This window comes from Argopecten irradians, chromosome 3 (genome assembly GCF_041381155.1).
Source record: "Argopecten irradians isolate NY chromosome 3, Ai_NY, whole genome shotgun sequence".
In the NCBI taxonomy this organism is placed as follows: Eukaryota; Metazoa; Mollusca; class Bivalvia; order Pectinida; family Pectinidae; genus Argopecten; species Argopecten irradians.
This window is the reverse complement of record NC_091136.1, coordinates 40,298,075-40,316,804: the sequence shown is the minus strand read 5'-3', so window position 1 is coordinate 40,316,804 and position 18,730 is coordinate 40,298,075. Positions and strand designations below refer to the sequence as shown.

Below are 18,730 nucleotides of genomic sequence, written 5' to 3'. Positions count from 1 at the left end.
TAGTATATCCTTCTAATATACCAGAAAATTTGTTTTGAAGAATATCGTAATTACCCTCCGCCATCTTGTAACATAAAAATTGTATCTATGTATATGTTCAACCTATATGCTTTACGGCATTTGGTAAATAAAAAACTTGAAACTTTGGTATGGGGTAGGAAAATTAAACAACCTAAATGGTCATGTGGTGATCGCAAATTCAACACTCATGATGTTGATAGTATATTATGCGAATCATGTTACACATGGTCCCATTCTAAGTGCCAGTTCGTTACTGCCAGCCATTTGTAATATGTACAATATAAGCAACACATTGATATCACACACTATTGGTGAAGTGGCATGGTAAGAAATTGGTAATTTGAAAATATAAATAAACTTTTATTGTTATTGTGTGTTTAAAGTGTGATTAATGTGTAAATTGATACTATTTTTCTTACTGATGGTGTTTCAAAGTATTTTTTAATTTTATATCAACTTTCTTAGATCTTAATCATGATTAAGGTTGCTAGTTTTATTCCAATTTACATTAATAGACGATTCAGAAATCTTGGATTTCCGAATACGTACTTCAGAACTATACACAGGGAATGATGAATGAAATGTGAGATCAAAGTGTTTATTAGGCCAGAGATAAATACAGTGTTTTTTTTTTTTATAAAGGTCAGGGTTAAAGTGATTAATAATTTTAAAGGCCCACTACCTTTCCGAAACGAAAATTCAAAGTTTATTAAAACCAATATATTGATGGCCTAATATGTAACCAGAAACATTTCTGATATAACTTCGGAGTTACAACCCCAAAGAAATGCAAGATTACCTGTGTAATCTATTTAACTGTGATGATTCATTTCAATGTTTCGCCGTATGGTGCAGTATGTTTTGGTTTAAACAATATTTTATTCAATTCAATAGCGATACAGCACAATATACATGTCATAAAAGCTTGGATACAGAAACAAGTACAATGGACTTATATTTTAAGGTACAATTCAGCCTAAGAGAACATTAAAATTAGCACATATTTCGGAAACAAACCAGTTCTAATAGCTTTCCGAAGTCATCTTTTAATATTTTTTAGAGAAAAAAAATACGATAATGGGTAGCAGTACAGTAACTTGACATGATCACGATATGTTACGGCCTTTTTAAAACGACTGTTTTTGTTATAAAATTGATGGAATTGTAATTAACTGAACCAAGGATTTATATGTTATACCTTGACTGAACTGTTGTGAGGTAAAGATTATTTAGATGCCTAAAACTCATACTTTAAATACGACGTTTAGAAAAAAAATGAGAAAAACCGTCATTTTTTCGCGATAATGGGTCGCCAGCCAGTATGATTTCTATCGCTTAGACTAACATTCGGTTGGCGCGCTTTGGGGCTAGGATGCTAAGGCGCACACATGCAAAATGTAGACCGAACTTGCACTTCCGGTCATGAACGAGAACTCGTGATCACAACACTGCAGCGATGACTGGCCGCAGCTGTTATCTTTGCTTTCATGATAAACAGCGCGGATTATGAAGAGATACACTCATATAAATTGGCCATGTGTAGTTTGTGTGAATGTTAAATCAGTACTTTTAATTGAGCAAATTTCAAATGGTGCAAGAGAAACTAAATTGAAGAGTTGACATTTTTGCACTGGTTGTTTGACAGTTTACACTGAAGCTATATTGCCTAGTCAGACAGACTTTTATTGTCAGCATATTTTTTAAACAACTTCATAGACTTGCTGGAGTTAGTTATAGAAACAGAATGGAACGCGAAGAAGCAGAGCAAAGACTGCTTTCAGACAGTGATGATGAAGGAACTGCAATGCCAAGGGATAGGTAAGGTATTTTACACAAGGGTCCTAATGACATATGGTCTAAGCTCAGGTCTAGACTACATGAATATTTAATAGTGTGCACTCAAAAGTCAGAAACAGATCATCTTGAATTACTATCGTTTAATTGTATCTGGACCAGGCTTGAGTTTTACAACTGTAACAGGAGAGGAGAAAATGTAATTGTAATTATGTAATTGTGTAAATTAACACCGTTGTAAGCTCAATGGCTTCTGGAGGCGTATCCTTGTATACAATAGTTGTCCAATCAAGTAACATTAAAACATGTAGGAGTGAATTTAGAGGGCTCATTGTGCCAGTGCTTGTTCAGGCGTGACTTAAATGAGTTCAAAGTCATTGCAGATACCACATTTTCAGGTAGACTGTTCCATGTATCCACAGTTCTACTGTTGAATTTGTTCTTTGTGACATTCAATCTTGCCCCGCGCTTCAGAATCTTTTTTGAGTGCCGTCTGGTGACAGTAACAGGAGACATCGTAAAGAGCTTGTCCTTGTCCATAATATCGATGTCATTGATTATTTTGTAGACCTGGACAATATCTGCTCGTAAATGTAGCGGCCAGACCGGGATACGAACCCGGGACCCTCCGAACACTAGCCAAGTGCTCTAGCGACTGGGCTACCTGGTCACCGATGATCGACCCAGTCCAATCCCGCTACACTCCTCCCTCCTTTCTCGAAGTCTTCGCCCTCGAAGACATACGAGACCCTTCCAAACATCACCACCGTGGGTTATTTAGTTGAGCGCCAATTTTGTAACATAACAGGAGAGGAGAAAATGTAGCAACCAGACCGGGATTCAAACCCGGGACCCTCCAAACAATATTCTAGTGCTCTATCGACTGAGCTACCTGGTTTCCGTTAATCGACCCAGTCCAATTCCGCTACACAACTTAAAATATTAACTTATATGTTCTGCTACATTTCAAGTTTAATATTTACTTGCTGAAGATTTCATACCTTTGATATTTTGTAAGAATGTATGATTTCTTGTTGAACAAAACGACTCACAAGCTCACATATCTCCTGATAAGCACATACTCCCAATACATAAAACAGGGGTTGACAAGCTTGTAAATATTATAAGAGGAGGGAAGAATTGTAGCAGACAGACCAAACATTAGTGGATGCTCTACTGATTGAGTTATCTGGTCAATAATTATTGACCCTGTCCAATTCTGTTATACACTTGTATTTCTAAGCCCTGACATTCAGATTTGACTATTATGGTCTCTCGATCTGCATCTTGTTACAAAATTGGAGAGTTTACCAACCTCTTTGATTCAATGATTAGTTTTAAGGATGCATAATTCCAAGTAGAGGGATTGTAGGATATAATGTGTCCCAATAGTGAAGTCACCAGGGTGAGATTTGGAAAAGGAGAGAGATGTGTAGTGAGACTTTATATACCGATATATATATAGCTACTCATTAGACTAGAATCAATTGATATTATTCTACTGACTAAAGTCTGCTCCTGATTATCAAATAAAATATAATGATTGATATGATATGGCTATAATACATAAGAAACTGTATTTATATTAGAAGCTTCATGAAAATTTCATAATGTTTATTTTACACACATATATCTATTTATAAACATAAATAGGTAGTGTTATTAATGTCAGTTATGATGCCATATGAATAATTTTCAAGTTCAACAAATTTTATTTTTGTTTACTTTCCTTACAGATATAATGGGGTGTATATTATATTCCTTATTCTTGGACTTGGGTCACTGTTGCCATGGAACTTTTTCATAACTGCCAAGGAGGTAATTATAATTCTCTTGTACTGCTGACAACAAAATCACTGACAAAAGTTACCATATTATTTTGACATTAATTGACATTCACAAGAAAAATAAAGTGTCGAAAAGAAATTTGTTTTGGATGAATAAATTTATAATTTCTATTTTTTTTTAGAATTCAATTTGAAATGTAAAGGAGCTGAAACTTCGCAAGGGTGGTAAATTAAATGTAACTTTTCAGAAGAAACGTGCAAATTCACCTGAATTTTTTTTGTCAATAAAAATACTACTTATCAGTAGTATAGCACCATTTATTGAATAAACAAGCTCAACCATGTACTGAAAGAGGATTATTCCAGACTAAAGTTAACTATTTGATTTCGTAAGTCATCAAAGAGTTTTGAAGTTTATTTTCATATCTAATCTTTTATTGATCATAATGGAAAGGTTTTCTGTACATTGTTACATTGTCCTCATTTCCATTTTTTTCAGTACTATGTATTCAAGCTGAGGAATCTGACGCTGTCTCCAGACGATGCAGACGATCCGAACACACAGACAGAAATGCAGACAATGTTTGAAGGGTCTGTGGCAGTGGCTGCGACTTTACCAAATCTTATCTTTAATTTTCTGACTGCACTGTGTACACAGAGGTAAGGATTCAACCATCAAAACTATAACAACATTTGCCTATAGCCATAGAGTCTAACTTAAAGATAATGATATTGGTTTTTCCTAAATCTGTATGAATAATCTTTCATAGGTTCTTTGTTGTATATCTGTTTTCTCTCTGAACTTTAAGTTTTCAACCCAAGGGTTAGAAAATCATTTTCTGTCGTTTACATTTATAACCTACCTAGTAAAGGTCAGATGATGTTGTGTGTCTGACTATTCTATTGATATTTATATTTTAAAGGTTACCAATAAAAGGTCGAATGGTGGTTTCGTGCCTGACTATCTTGACGATGTTCATTTTGACTCTGTCTCTTGTCAACATAAAAACAGATACATGTAAGTTACCATTTAACCTGTATACCATCAAAGATTGGATCACATATAATTAAGTTTTTGAGTGAATTGTGTATATTTTAGAAGCAGAAGATATTCCTGAAATTAGATTGTTTTATTTAGGGATTGATGCAATCTAATTTTCGAATTTGAAATAAATATTATAGAAAAAGTAATGACCAGACCATGGTTCAACATAAGTGACATCCTTTACCATTACTGCCGTTCTATCATAAGATTGCACGATTGTGTTACAGTACTAGTGTATCGACTCACTGTAGTAGATTACATCGCTACATGTTACAGGTGAAGTGCCTATGTAACACGCATTGTGATTGGCTGAGTTGATCTAAAAATAGAAGAGAAAAACATGTGTGCACAGTAAAGCTGTTTTTTTTAGCCTGCCATGCTTGGTCTCATTTTCTTCCGATATTCGACGAATTTAACAACTTCTTCACTGACCTTTGTTGGTGTCATGATAGACCGAACACGTGGAAGCAGAGAACCATGTTGTTCCTCGCACAACTTTGCGATGTTTCCGACAGGTGGATTTACAAACGTCGGCCGCTTTAGATATATTTCCATAGGACACCCCATGCCATCATTGTACATTTTCACTACCCTTTCGCGTACTTTTAGATCGGTTCGTGGCTTTGACATGTCGACATATGATCGGTTGAGGACTGCTTCTAATTTTGGCTGTGATCGGTTGAACCGCTTCTAATTTTGGCGCAATTTTAGCGAGAGATTAAAATAGTAACGTAACGTTACACATGTGCAAACTCACATGCATCTTACCGGTAACTTATAATATGCACGCGTTGGCAGCTTGGCGATCGACGATTTTTAGTACTTCCACACTTTTTTATTCAGTATAAAGTTCAAATTCAGAGTTAAATTGACATTTTAAATATACCTTACCATAATTATGAAACTGAACAGTTGTTTTAGCAGATACTTTCTTCTTGACCTTCATATTTATTCATTAACGGTACCAGTATTATCATGTTTAAATCAATATTATGTATTCTTCTACAGCTAGTATAACCTGATTGTGTGTTATCTCTTTCCATGTTTGATTTTTTTTTCAATCATCTTATTTATATATTTACAACAGCTATTTCAGGAAACTCTGTCAGTCAAGTTCGTCACATGTGCTAGGTGTACTACGGAAAAAACCACCCAACAGTCATGTATATTACAGCGCGAATTCTATATATCAGCGTTATTTATTTTTACAGCGTAATACTTCTATTTTACAAATATTAATTTTTCAGATGTTTATCTATGAACATTTGTAATTGTTTCGACGTACTTACAACGTCCCGATTGCACAAATAGGTTGCATTGTGTAACGTTTATTTATATACACACTTCAGCCAATCACAATGCGTGTTACATAGACACTTCACCTGTACCATGTAGCGATGTAATCTACTACAGTGAGTCGATACACTAGTACTGTAACACAATCGTGCAATCTTATGATAGAACGGCAGTAAGATAGTTGATGATTGACTCAATTCAGTCCTAAAGTATTTACATTAACAGGAGTACCATATTTTCTGGACTATAAGTTTAACCTTTTTTACATTATGTGTGTCTCAACTGATCCTTTTGGTTTCAGGGCAGCTACCGTTCTTTGTTACAACACTGGTGACTGTTGTCATTCTCAGTGGTAGGTATACATAGGGCTCCGCTAGCTGTAGCAGGGAATTTGGTCAAAACATGCTTCATTTACATTCAGATATAGGTCACATCTTATTATTAAACAAACAAAATAAAATATTAAACCTATACTGAATCAGGATGCTGTATTGATGAAGGGGAGATAACCTAAGAAATGATTATAAGGAGTTTCATTAAGTAAACTTTGTAACTGTTGACAAAAAGACACTGAGCACACTTGATAAATCTCCTTTTTGTTGACAGCTGGGAGTGCTGTGTTCACAGCTTCCCTGTTTGGTCTGGCTGGAATATTTCCCCCCAGATACATGCAAGCTGCAGTTAGTGGACAGGTCAGTAATATTTTCAATATTACTTTGATGTTGTTGTTTGTTTCTAGATTTTCATGACGAGAGGATAATGTAAACAAATTTTAGTCTAGCCCTGCCAGGTTGCCCTTCCAATAAGGGGAGACAATTTGTATCAGGAGCTCTTTATGGATTTTTGCTTCTTCATTTTCTGTTTCGTAAAATCATCTTTGTACTACTATGCTGTCTGTAAAGTGAACAGTCGGGCAAGGATGGCTAAAGTCGGTAAAAATGGTGTGAATGTATCCAGTATAATTTCTTATGAAATAGAAAAATAAAATCTCTCGTCAAAATCTGTCTGCGTACAAGAAATTAATTTAAAGTATAGGAATCCAAAAACGTCCTCCCGGCTGACTATGTCGGTGGTTACATTTTCACGCAGCCTCGCTTTCAATGTTTTCAACTTTTCTTTATTTCAATGGTCAGAACTGGGAAACGTAGGCAGAACTTGACCGTCGTATTAACATGTGAAAACTTTTGGAAGGGCAATGAACGCATTTAGACTGGTTTTCTTTGCCCGACTATTCACTTTAATAAGTCACTGTGATGAAAAACATGGTAATGTTGTTTTTGTGCACTTGAATGTCGGGTTCTATTAAATGCAATTTGATTCATTTTTTTTTCTGGCTGGTAACTTTTACCTACATACTTTAATGACAGTTTGCACTGTATCTCAATATCCCAGAGATAAGAAGCAGTATGTTGCAATTACAAAACAGATCTATAACATTTATTAACTAAAACAATTCTTTAGTTAATGATTGCATTTCCAGGCTGTTGGTGGACTGTTTGCTGCCATTGCCAATCTGTTGACATTATTAGCTGGATCCTCACAGCTTCACAGTGCCTTTATCTATTTCACAGCAGCGACCCTAGTATCCTGTATAACACTAGGATGTTATATACTCCTGTATTACATAGTAAGTATCCTGTATTACATAGTAAGTATCCTGTATTACATAATAAGTATCCTGTATTACATAGTAAGTATCCTGTATAACACTAGGATGTTATATACTCCTGTATTACATAGTAAGTATCCTGTATAACACTAGGATGTTATATACTCCTGTATTACATAGTAAGTATCCTGTATTACATAGTAAGTATCCTGTATAACACTAGGATGTTATATACTCCTGTATTACATAGTAAGTATCCTGTATAACACTAGGATGTTATGTACTCCTGTATTACATAGTAAGTATCCTGTATAACACTAGGATGTTATATACTCTTGTATTACATAGTAAGTATCCTGTATAACACTAGGATGTTATATACTCCTGTATTAAATAGTAAGTATTAGGGCTGCCGCGGTTCACCGGTATATTGTGGTATTGCAATGCACCAACAAAAAATATTGTACCGCGATACAGTTTACCTGTACCGGTTTTTTACGATATATTTTCTTAGTATCATAATTTTATTAATTTGATATAATTAAAACGTCCAGTCATTAAAACAAAACCAGCAAGTTGTATTTGTTTTCCTTTCCGATAATATGAAGCCATGTGGGTATCCCTTTCGTTTTCATTCGATTCAGATGTCGGTCAAATGTTTGTAACTAACGTGTATAATGTTCAAATGATTCAAACATTTGCATGACGTTGAATATAAACAATATGACATTAGGCTAGTTTCTGAAATATTATCAAGCTGATTCGCTCCATCAATCAACAATACCGGAATATATAATTCTCTAAACACATTTAAGGCCCGGTGAATACATGGCTGCAGGGATTTTGCCAGCTATTTTAGGCTTCATCGTCCGCCGCCATTTTCGATTTCCTACACGTGTCAAAACAACACTGCAAGCCGATCAGCCCTTTGAAGTTTAATCACGACCGTAAGCTCATTTTACCAGGACAATTGTACGTAAATTTGTTCATCATTTAGGTTCAAAAGTGTAAATATTTGCAGACACTATCATGTTTAGTTATTGCATTATTAGGTTACGATCGTCTGTAGCCTAGCGTTTTCACAAACAGACTCGTATTTTTTTAAAACAAGAACCTCACATTTGAACATTTTTGTTACTCAACAACACGGTTCAAATCGATGTAAAACTACATAACATAGCACTGTATGTTTGTATAATGTAAAGGGTGTTTTTATTATGGAATATATACAAAATAGACACCACATATGTTAAGGTCAAAATATTGCAATACATATCACAATACAGTTGTTGTGTATCGCAATATATCGTGGTACGCTTCTGCCGTATCGCGGCAGCCCTAGTAAGTATCCTGTATTACATAGTAAGTATCCTGTATTACATAGTAAGTATCCTGTATTACATAGTAAGTATCCTGTATAACACTAGGATGTTATATACTCCTGTATTACATAGTAAGTATCCTGTATAACACTAGGATGTTATATACTCTTGTATTACATAGTAAGTATCCTGTATAACACTAGGATGTTATATACTCCTGTATTACATAGTAAGTATCCTGTATAACACTAGGATGTTATATACTCCTGTATTAAATAGTAAGTATCCTGTATTACATAGTAAGTATCCTGTATTACATAGTAAGTATCCTGTATTACATAGTAAGTATCCTGTATAACACTAGGATGTTATATACTCTTGTATTACATAGTAAGTATCCTGTATAACACTAGGATGTTATGTACTCCTGTATTACATAGTAAGTATCCTGTATAACACTAGGATGTTATGTACTCCTGTATTACATAGTAAGTATCCTGTATAACACTAGGATGTTATGTACTCCTGTATTACATAGTAAGTATCCTGTATAACACTAGGATGTTATGTACTCCTGTATTACATAGTAAGTATCCTGTATAACACTAGGATGTTATGTACTCCTGTATTACATAGTAAGTATCCTGTATAACACTAGGATGTTATGTACTCCTGTATTACATAGTAAGTATCCTGTATAACACTAGGATGTTATGTACTCCTGTATTACATAGTAAGTATCCTGTATAACACTAGGATGTTATGTACTCCTGTATTACATAGTAAGTATCCTGTATAACACTAGGATGTTATGTACTCCTGTATTAACACTAGGATGTTATATACTCCTGTATTAAATAGTAAGTATCCTGTATTACATAGTAAGTATCCTGTATTACATAGTAAGTATCCTGTATAACATAGTAAGTATCCTGTATAACACTAGGATGTTATATACTCTTGTATTACATAGTAAGTATCCTGTATAACACTAGGATGTTATATACTCCTGTAGTATTACATAGTAAGTATCCTGTATAACACTGAAGTATGTACACATCATCAGTATATTATCATAAATCATAATCCACCCATGCTTCAGCCTGTGTTATATTTTTACACTTGATAATAATGTGATATATGCTACACAGAAATCAATTGTGATGTCATAATATGGACAGTGATCTGGTGCATTTAAATGTATTACAGGGTCAAAAGGTCACAACTGTAATACACAAGATCATGGTTTTATTTAACTTTGACATTCGTTTCCTTTTATTTTTTTGCAGGATTATTCAAAGTATCATTTAGAAGTAAATGGTAAGTACCAAAGTTTTGCCGAAAGTACTGTGGTGTAGTGTTTGGGTTATAGAGCAGATGATTGGTTGGTCACTAGTTCAGATCTCATCATAGTGTGTTGTATCTTTGAACTAGACACATTTAAACATTTTTCAATTTTCTCAATGGTAAATGAGTATTATGTGCTTGCCTGAACAGCAGCTGTGACCGTTTTGTTTCAGAAAGATTTGAGAAAGACAGTTAAGAATAACAGGACAACCATGTGAACTACTGTATTTAGAGTACCTTACTGCATTATGGCAAATATATATTATTATCATAACGATGTTGAGAAAGCTTGAACATCTTTTATCTCCTGAGTAAATGTATATTTTCTGATTCTGTTAAACAGTGTCAATACAAGAGGATGGATTTGCTAGTTCTTCAGCTGACAGTATATCTCAGAGATCATCATATATGTTTAATGTTCTTCAAAAGGTGAGTTGTGTTTTATATTGCTTTCTGAATCTGATGATAGACAAGATGATCAAGATGCCAACATTTATACACTATTTGCTTGATATATACTGGGCCTCTAACTCCCAATGTGTCACCCTTGTTTCCACTATAGATTTAGATATAGAAATCATGTAAGTGTAACTTAATTTAATACAACAAAATGATTGATTTATATTGTAAAAAAACCCTATGAAGACTGCACTCTCAATCACAAGGATTATTGATTTTGTCTTGTTCATATTCTTGAAGCAGAATGAAACTCCCATCAGAATGCATACACAAAATCCCTTTGCACAAGTTACTTTAATATCATTTTCTTAAAATAACAGCAAGATATAACAGTTACTTTAAAGGGACACTTCAGTCTAAGAATACATTAAAATCCTTTGCAAATATTTTGGAAACAAACCAGTTCTAATAGAAATTAGATTACAGAGGATTCCGCTTATTTGCATAGGTCATTTTCCAGAAGAAAATATGCAAATAACCGGAGTATTCGAATAGGCGGAGATGACATTTTGCACCTCCGTTTGACCCCACACATATGTAGATCAATGTGAATAGGCAAATAGATATCGTTTCGTTTACTTGATAAATACGTTAATTATTTACACTTAAAACGAACAACAAGTAATTATTTTCGAAGTTGTAAATCGATTTTAATAGTTTAATAACAAAAAATATTCCAATATTAGATTCTTGTTTACGTTAGATCGACACGTGAATATTTGAGAAACAGCTAAACGATCGATAGATCTATCAAATGCAATTAGATTCTACTAAACAGGATTGGATTTGTGTCTACATTTCTGAACCTAAATAATAAACAAATTTACGTACATTTGCCTGGCAAAATGAACTTACGCTCGTGATTAAACTTCAAAGTGCCGATCAACTAGTAGTGTTGTTTTTACACATGTAAGCTTAGGCCTATATGAATTCGAAAATGGCGGCAGGTGATGAAGCCATGCGTTCACTCGACCTAAATGTGTTTTGAGAATTCTCCCTGTATTGTTGATCTATACGGCGAATAGCTTGATAACATTTCAGAAATTAATGCATATTCATGATCAAGTAGCAATGAAACAACGTAGCAATTATCTTTTGTATCCTAAGCTTACATAATGTACGAAACTTGCGGTAGTCATTGCACGCCGACTTTGCATGCTTTTATGTCTCGTTCAACGAGACGCTTGATACGCACATGTCTGTCGTAGTCAACAAGACTCTGGTTGAACGAGACTACTCATGAATGGCGATTGTTGTAAGGAAGCATGGTTTCTCCAACCGATCGCGAACTAAGGTACGTTACGTTAATAAATAAACATATTTGAAAGTGCAAGTGCTTTAATTAGATGTTTGAGTCAGTGAATATACTAAAGTTATGATCAACCGCTGCTGATGTAAATCGTAACAGCGTCGAATACCTTTGCAGATTCATGCATAAAATAACAAGCCATACGATAACGTTAATCTGTTACCAGGATGATTTCTAGTAAAAGCGAAGTATCTTGAAACATATATCGGCGAATTTCGCTAAAAATATATTGCAAAATTGAAAAATATTCGATTTTATTTTTAGAATTTCCCAAATATTTTATTCAAATAACCGGAGGTCATGTAAAAGTCTATGCAAATACACGGAGTTGAAAAACAAAGATAAAGAAGGAAAAAATCGGGACCGCAGAATTTTATGCAAATAACCGAAATATTCGAATAACCGTTATTCGATTATGTGGAGTCCTCTGTAGTTGGTTTTATTGTGATATGCCAGAAAAGCCCACTGTTTTGAAATGTTCAAACCTGCTTACTGTCTGCCATTACATATAGTGGTTGGATGTCTTGTTTGCCAAACCCTGGCCCTTGCCAGTGTAGTAAAGAATTTTTTGTCTAGAACTACTCAAATCGCTCTTATAGTAGTGTGTTTACGTTATTAGATGCATGTTCTTGTCTTTAAATAATTTCATCACCACCTCAGCATTATGTATTACATTTGTTTAACGTGCGTGACTTTAGGTATGGGTACAACGTACATGTTTTACCTGCTTAATTGTATTGATAAACGATTTGAAATTTCAATGGTATCAATCAAAATACTTAACAATTTAGTGAAATTTGTCAATATATCTTGTGATATGTTTCATAAGGAATGTAAAACAATACATTTATGTCATATATTTTGTTTGTCCCTTTAAATAATAGAATGTAGGTGATTTGTTCTTTAAATAACAGAATGTAGGTGATTTGTTCTTTCATTTCCTCTCCTTCTATTCACAGATATGGCGTGAGGGCTTAGCTGTATTCCTCGTTTTTGCAGTTTCATTAAGTTGTTTCCCTGCGATATCCTCTTCCATCTCTTCAATGCATAAAGATAGTTCAGACTGGACAGGTAAGCAAGGTCAAGGTGACATTGAGGTCGAAATCTTTTATATGAACTTGTTTTAAGCAAAGTCAAGGTGACATTGAGGTCAATGTCTGTGGTATATGCAATTGTACCAAGCATACACTAGTATGAATTGATGCTAATTTTAGATTAAGAAGCCAAATTCTGTGTTGTGTATTTGAACCAAGCAAGGTGAAGTTAATCATATGGTCACCTTTTTAGCCTGATTGTGACAGACAATTATAAGTGAAGACTTGTTTTGCAACTCTCCTTGCTATTTTCCTGACGAATATATTTAATTTTCATATTTGTTGATATTGATATTTCATATATGACACTTGAAATATTAAAGTTGATACTGTAATTGATATTTCTACCTTTTTCAGGGAAGTACTTCACAGTCATCGTGTGTTTCCTGTTATTTAATTTAGGAGATTGTATAGGACGTATAGTAGGGGGACAATTTCAATGGGTGAGTTATACATTACATAGAAATAATTGATATCTGGTCAAAATCCAGGATTTTCATATTCGTTTACATTTTCCTTTAACACCAAAAAGCTACTGGTTTGAACTGCTTGATGCATAACACATTCAAAGTTAACCATCCGTAAATTATTCTTTTAGAAATGCAAAAGAAATGATATTCCTTAAAGGTACAATTTGGTCTAAGAGTACATTAAAACTTGCACATATTTCGGAAACAAACCAGTTCTAATGGAAATTAGATTAGTTGGTTTTACTGTGATATGTCAGAAAAGCCCAATGTAGTAAAATGTATGTGAAATGTTCAATTGCCATCACACATAGCCTTGTATGCTGAACCCTGACCCTTGCCTGTGTAGTAAAAAAAGATTTTTTTGTTTAGAACTACTCAAATCACTCTTACAGTTGTGTTAACATTATTAGATGCATATTCTCGTCTAAAAATAATTTCATCAACTCCTCAGTGGTTATGTATTGCATTTGTTTAACGTGTGTGACTTTGACTCTGGTAAAGGTACAGCATACAGGTTGTACCTGCTTAATCGTATTGATCAACGATTTGGAATTTGTATTAATCAAAATACTTAACAATGTTGTGGAATTTGTCACTATTTCTTGTCATATGTTTCATAAGGAATGTAGAACAATACATTTATGTCATATTTTGCTTCGTGGTTATGTAATGAATTAGCCTTACTGAATTGTCCCTTTATGCTTTTCTAAATTATCTTTGTTTCTTTGTTACAGCCAAAGATTTCCCAGCCATCACTACTGGTTGTGCTGTCGTTTTTACGTTTGGCGTTTATTCCCCTCCTGATGTTATGTAATGCCCAGCCTCGGGATCACCTTCCTGTTGTTTTCACCAGCGATGTCTATCCTATTGTGTTTATATTACTACTGGGACTCACCAACGGCTACATGTGTACACTGTGTATGATGTACGGGCCAAAGTAAGTCAAAGTTTCATAATAGAATGATCAGGGGGTGGTTAGTTACAAAAAGTTTAATTTTTCGTCGGAAGCGATAAGATCATTTGAATAAAATCTTTAGAAAAAAAGGATGGTCAAAGGGATGCAACTCGAGCAGTTGATCTCCGAGACCATGCATTATACAAATTTGACGGGGACAAATTGACTGGTCGTTAACTACATTAGGCAGGTGGTCATTAAACATGTGTCATTATATTGTAAACATGCTAAGAGAGAGTATAAAACATGATTGATATATATAGGTGGTTGTATCAGCAGGTATGAAGAAAATCGTGTGTTAAAGTAAATTCTTTACTACTTTTAGGATCTTTAATGAAAATTTGTTTATATATTAAATGACAAATGTAATGATTTCAGGAAAGTGTTGGTGGAGAATGCTGAGTTTGCTGGGGCGGCCATGTCTGTGTGCATTACTATCGGCTTGGCTTCAGGTTCTCTCATCTCCCTACTACTGGTCAAGATGGTATAACCCACTATTTTCATGGAAACCAAGATCAACAGAACTATCCTATTACTGGCCAGTCGGTATAAGATTAAGGTCCCACTTTGTTTTTCTGTTACCTGATATATCTTTATCTTTACTGCAACAAAATGCTGACACAAGAGACTACTGGGACATCTTGATGTTGTATCCATGGTTACTAGAAGTCCCGTTGGTGCCTTCAAGTATTGTCAATGTCCAGCTTCCAATTTCAGCAGTGAGTCTTAACTTATCTATGGAATATCAAAGTAGAGGAACATTGATAAAAGTTGGTCTGGTTCATAACATATAATCCAGCTTATTTCGCATTTAACTCATTATCGTCAATTCAAAAATGACCATTTCTAATGAAATATCATTCAATAATATGACGTTGAATATCTGTTTTATGTGTGCGTCTGTGTGTGTAATACTCTAAGTACAAATGTGTTGGTTATTTATGCATATTTTACTTACTCCCATATTGCAATAGTGAAAGTCTTCCATTATCATTGCTTTTTGGAGCAATAAAAAAGAACCTTGTGGACATAATATACAACTGAACAGTGTCTATTGATATTGAATATTTTAAACAGTATTAATTTTATACCAAAGTCAGAGGATTTTTTGTGAAAAGTAGAAAAACACTCAATGAATTACAATAAATTGAAATTAAAAAAGCAATTGAAATAAATTTATTTTACTCTGCAAAATCATTGCTTCGACCAGAGACTAACGGAAGAAACAATCACAAAGAAGTGTGTGTATAGCCTCTACTGTTGTTGACTTGTACCGGTAGGTTAGTGCAGGAGGTTGTGATAGTGTTAAAACCTGGAGTAATCAATGGAAACTTGTTAATTTGATATTGATTAGCTCAAAAACCCTGTTTAATTTGTAGTTTGTGTGATTTGCTGAATCAAGTATATTTAACTAAAAGCTTGGATACATGAAAGTTTTAAGTGGTTCCACAGACTAAGTAAATGAGGCTTGACTTTCAGTACTGTCCTAAAACCTACCAGGAGTTCTAATAACAGGCCCCAGTTTCATGGTCATGGAACGAAATTCCCATAAAAGAAATAAGGATAAATCAAAGTTAAGGAAAGTTCTTTAAATTTAGATTTATCCATTACATTATGTACTTCCCTAATGCTTTCTTATGGGAAATTTTAAGTAAAAGAAAGAATGTTCATGAAGCCCGACCCAAATACTTATATACAGTATATATTAAATCAGTCTAAGTTAAATACCAGGTACTTATTTTTTGTGATGATACTTCAAGGTGATCAAGGTATTTTTTTGACATGGTTGTAAAAATACATTTACTTGTAGGTGTGTGTATGGTACATTTCTATATTGCATGACAACAAATCAACTTGCAAAGAAAAAAAGGTGATTTAAGGTTTCCAAATACTACCTATTCTTTACAGTAAGTTGAAATGATATTATTACAGAATACTGTGGTAAATAGTTCATTCTCAAAATGTCATATGAATTAAAGGGATGTAATTGTTATTTTACGTCACTTTGAGCATTTCAAGCAGTTACCATAGATAACGAGAGAGATTACAGGTAATATGATATCTGTAAAATATGCCAGATTCTTCTGCCATGATTATATATATATGTATATATATATACCTGAACTAAAAACATGTATATTAAAGTCACGGTTAGAAGAAACCTTTGACTTTTACCTGAAATAGCAGACCAGGGCATTATTTGGTGCAGATACTATTTGTGATAATGCAATTATGAGAGATAAAAGTTCAGATTATGGAAGGTCCGTTGTATTAAATTGGTGGTTAGGGTGTCTAACATCATACCACTAGCCCTTTATCTCGGGGTCCCGAATTCAAAGGTCACGTTGCACAGTTTCTAGGCACTGGCCATAGATTGGTTTACTTGGATTCTAATTTCCTCCATCATCAAATGTTACTAGAACTACAGAGCGGACAGAATTAAGTCTAAGTACCTTGAGAGCATGCATGAAATGCTCACTTTTATTTTAAAAAAATTGTCCTCATTTTCACTAGGTGCCATTTGAAGGTTATCCTTCCTTAGAATGTTATGGTTATCTCAACTGATTAAAAGTTAAATAGGTATTTATACTCTTTATATTTATCTCTTTATATTGATATACATGTACATTTATAAATATGTTATGAATTACTACAATCTTGAAAATGTTAACTAGAGGGAAGAATCCTTCATGTAGATAGTATAAAAATGTTATACTAAACTCTGTAAAAATCATAAATACCAGGTTATGCCTATTTTTGAAATTGTTTGTTGTTTGGCATTTCGAGCATGTGTTAATTAGTGATAAGTGAATGACTGATCTGAGTTGTTTTTTATTTATCAATTTGAAGCGTTGTATGTGAACTGTCATCAATTGAATTGTTTAAATTTAGATCTGATTATAATGTGTTTAATTAAGTATATATGTATAGTGTATATTGTTCTTATGATCCATAGGTTTTATTTATATCATTGTATTTTTCTTATTTTCCCCAGATTATTCATAGTGCAGTATTTTTGATACACAAAATGATGGACGGGTACCTTAGGAAACTTATATTAAGAGGGCAATTTTTTTTATATATCGAATGATTTTACTTATAAATCTACCACATTCATTTTGTGAGAGTTGATTTATGTTGTTTCTTTGTGTCACATTTAATAACTTACATAAAGAGTGATGAATGGAATACAGTAGTGTTTGATCTGAAATGATTAGTGTTTGAACTGAAATAACGAGTATGATCTGAAATATTTATAATTTTGTCAGTCAGTGTAAATCTTCAAATTGTCCATTTTCTCTCCTGTATTGAAACAACAGCGTATTGGTGCTCATAGACAAATCATTTCAGTAGAAAGAAGTACTACAGCTAATGTAGTTACATGTATCAAAGTTATTGAGGTTAACTCCCTTTACCTATTGTCCCTTTATATTGTACCTGATATTTGATGCAATACACTTGTAATAAATGCTCTTTTGTTATTTAAATGAAAAATTATATCGTTTATTGTCATATTTACATTGAAAACCAGCGGTCTGTAATTTTGCCTGAACAACCTCATTCCAATGCTGTGAGTAGAATGGGTAAACAACAGGAAAACTTGGTTTAATAGAGAACTTTGGTTTGGCCCTGCCACAAAGCCATTGTCCACTAGTATTCATTATAAATTTGTCATTTAAATGGTTCTAAACTGTCCTTTGTAAAGCAGCCCTATGCAAGGAGTTACCATCATCAGTTATCCAAATAATCACCAACACTGCTGGGTTGCTGTCTGATAACGCAGCATACTGGTTTCTGAGGGTGGGAGTTACTGGCAGGAATCAAAAGACATGGCCTTCACAGTGATGTTGCCCCATGAACACGAGCCCCTTGATGTCAGTTAGGACCAATATGTGTATCTTGGAAAACATTAACTGTTAGCCAAGAGAATGTGTTAAAATGAAAACGGTTGGTAATGGCCCATTACAACCTACCATGTGTGAGTTAAGGTCTTTTGTGTCGCAGGTGGCATCATTCACTCATGATTTTAGTATGCAATCACTAAGGTTCCTTGGCTTATCAAGTTCAAATTTCTTTCAAATCTTAGTACTGAGAGTGCTTGCTTTGAATGCTTTTCAGGTTGTAAGGTCAATAAAATGAAAGGTGACAAAATGTCAAGGTTACTTAAGAATGAAAATTTGTTTCCATGAGATAAGTTGCTAGGGGGCTTTGGTATTAACAT

The 18,730-nt window shown here is 33.9% G+C and overlaps 1 protein-coding gene across 1 annotated transcript; it reads left to right on the top strand.

The window, feature by feature from the left end:
- Positions 1-1,450: 1,450 nt before the first annotated feature.
- On the top strand, positions 1,451-18,003 carry LOC138318574 (equilibrative nucleoside transporter 3-like). Its single transcript, XM_069261071.1, has 13 exons — positions 1,451-1,839; positions 3,552-3,633; positions 4,102-4,262; positions 4,526-4,620; positions 6,245-6,295; positions 6,550-6,635; positions 7,424-7,570; positions 10,164-10,194; positions 10,565-10,650; positions 12,949-13,060; positions 13,441-13,526; positions 14,288-14,490; positions 14,887-18,003. Exons 1-13 carry the CDS (start codon positions 1,766-1,768, stop codon positions 14,996-14,998), a joined length of 1,326 nt encoding a protein of 441 aa, XP_069117172.1. The 5' UTR covers positions 1,451-1,765; the 3' UTR covers positions 14,999-18,003.
- Positions 18,004-18,730: the final 727 nt, after the last annotated feature.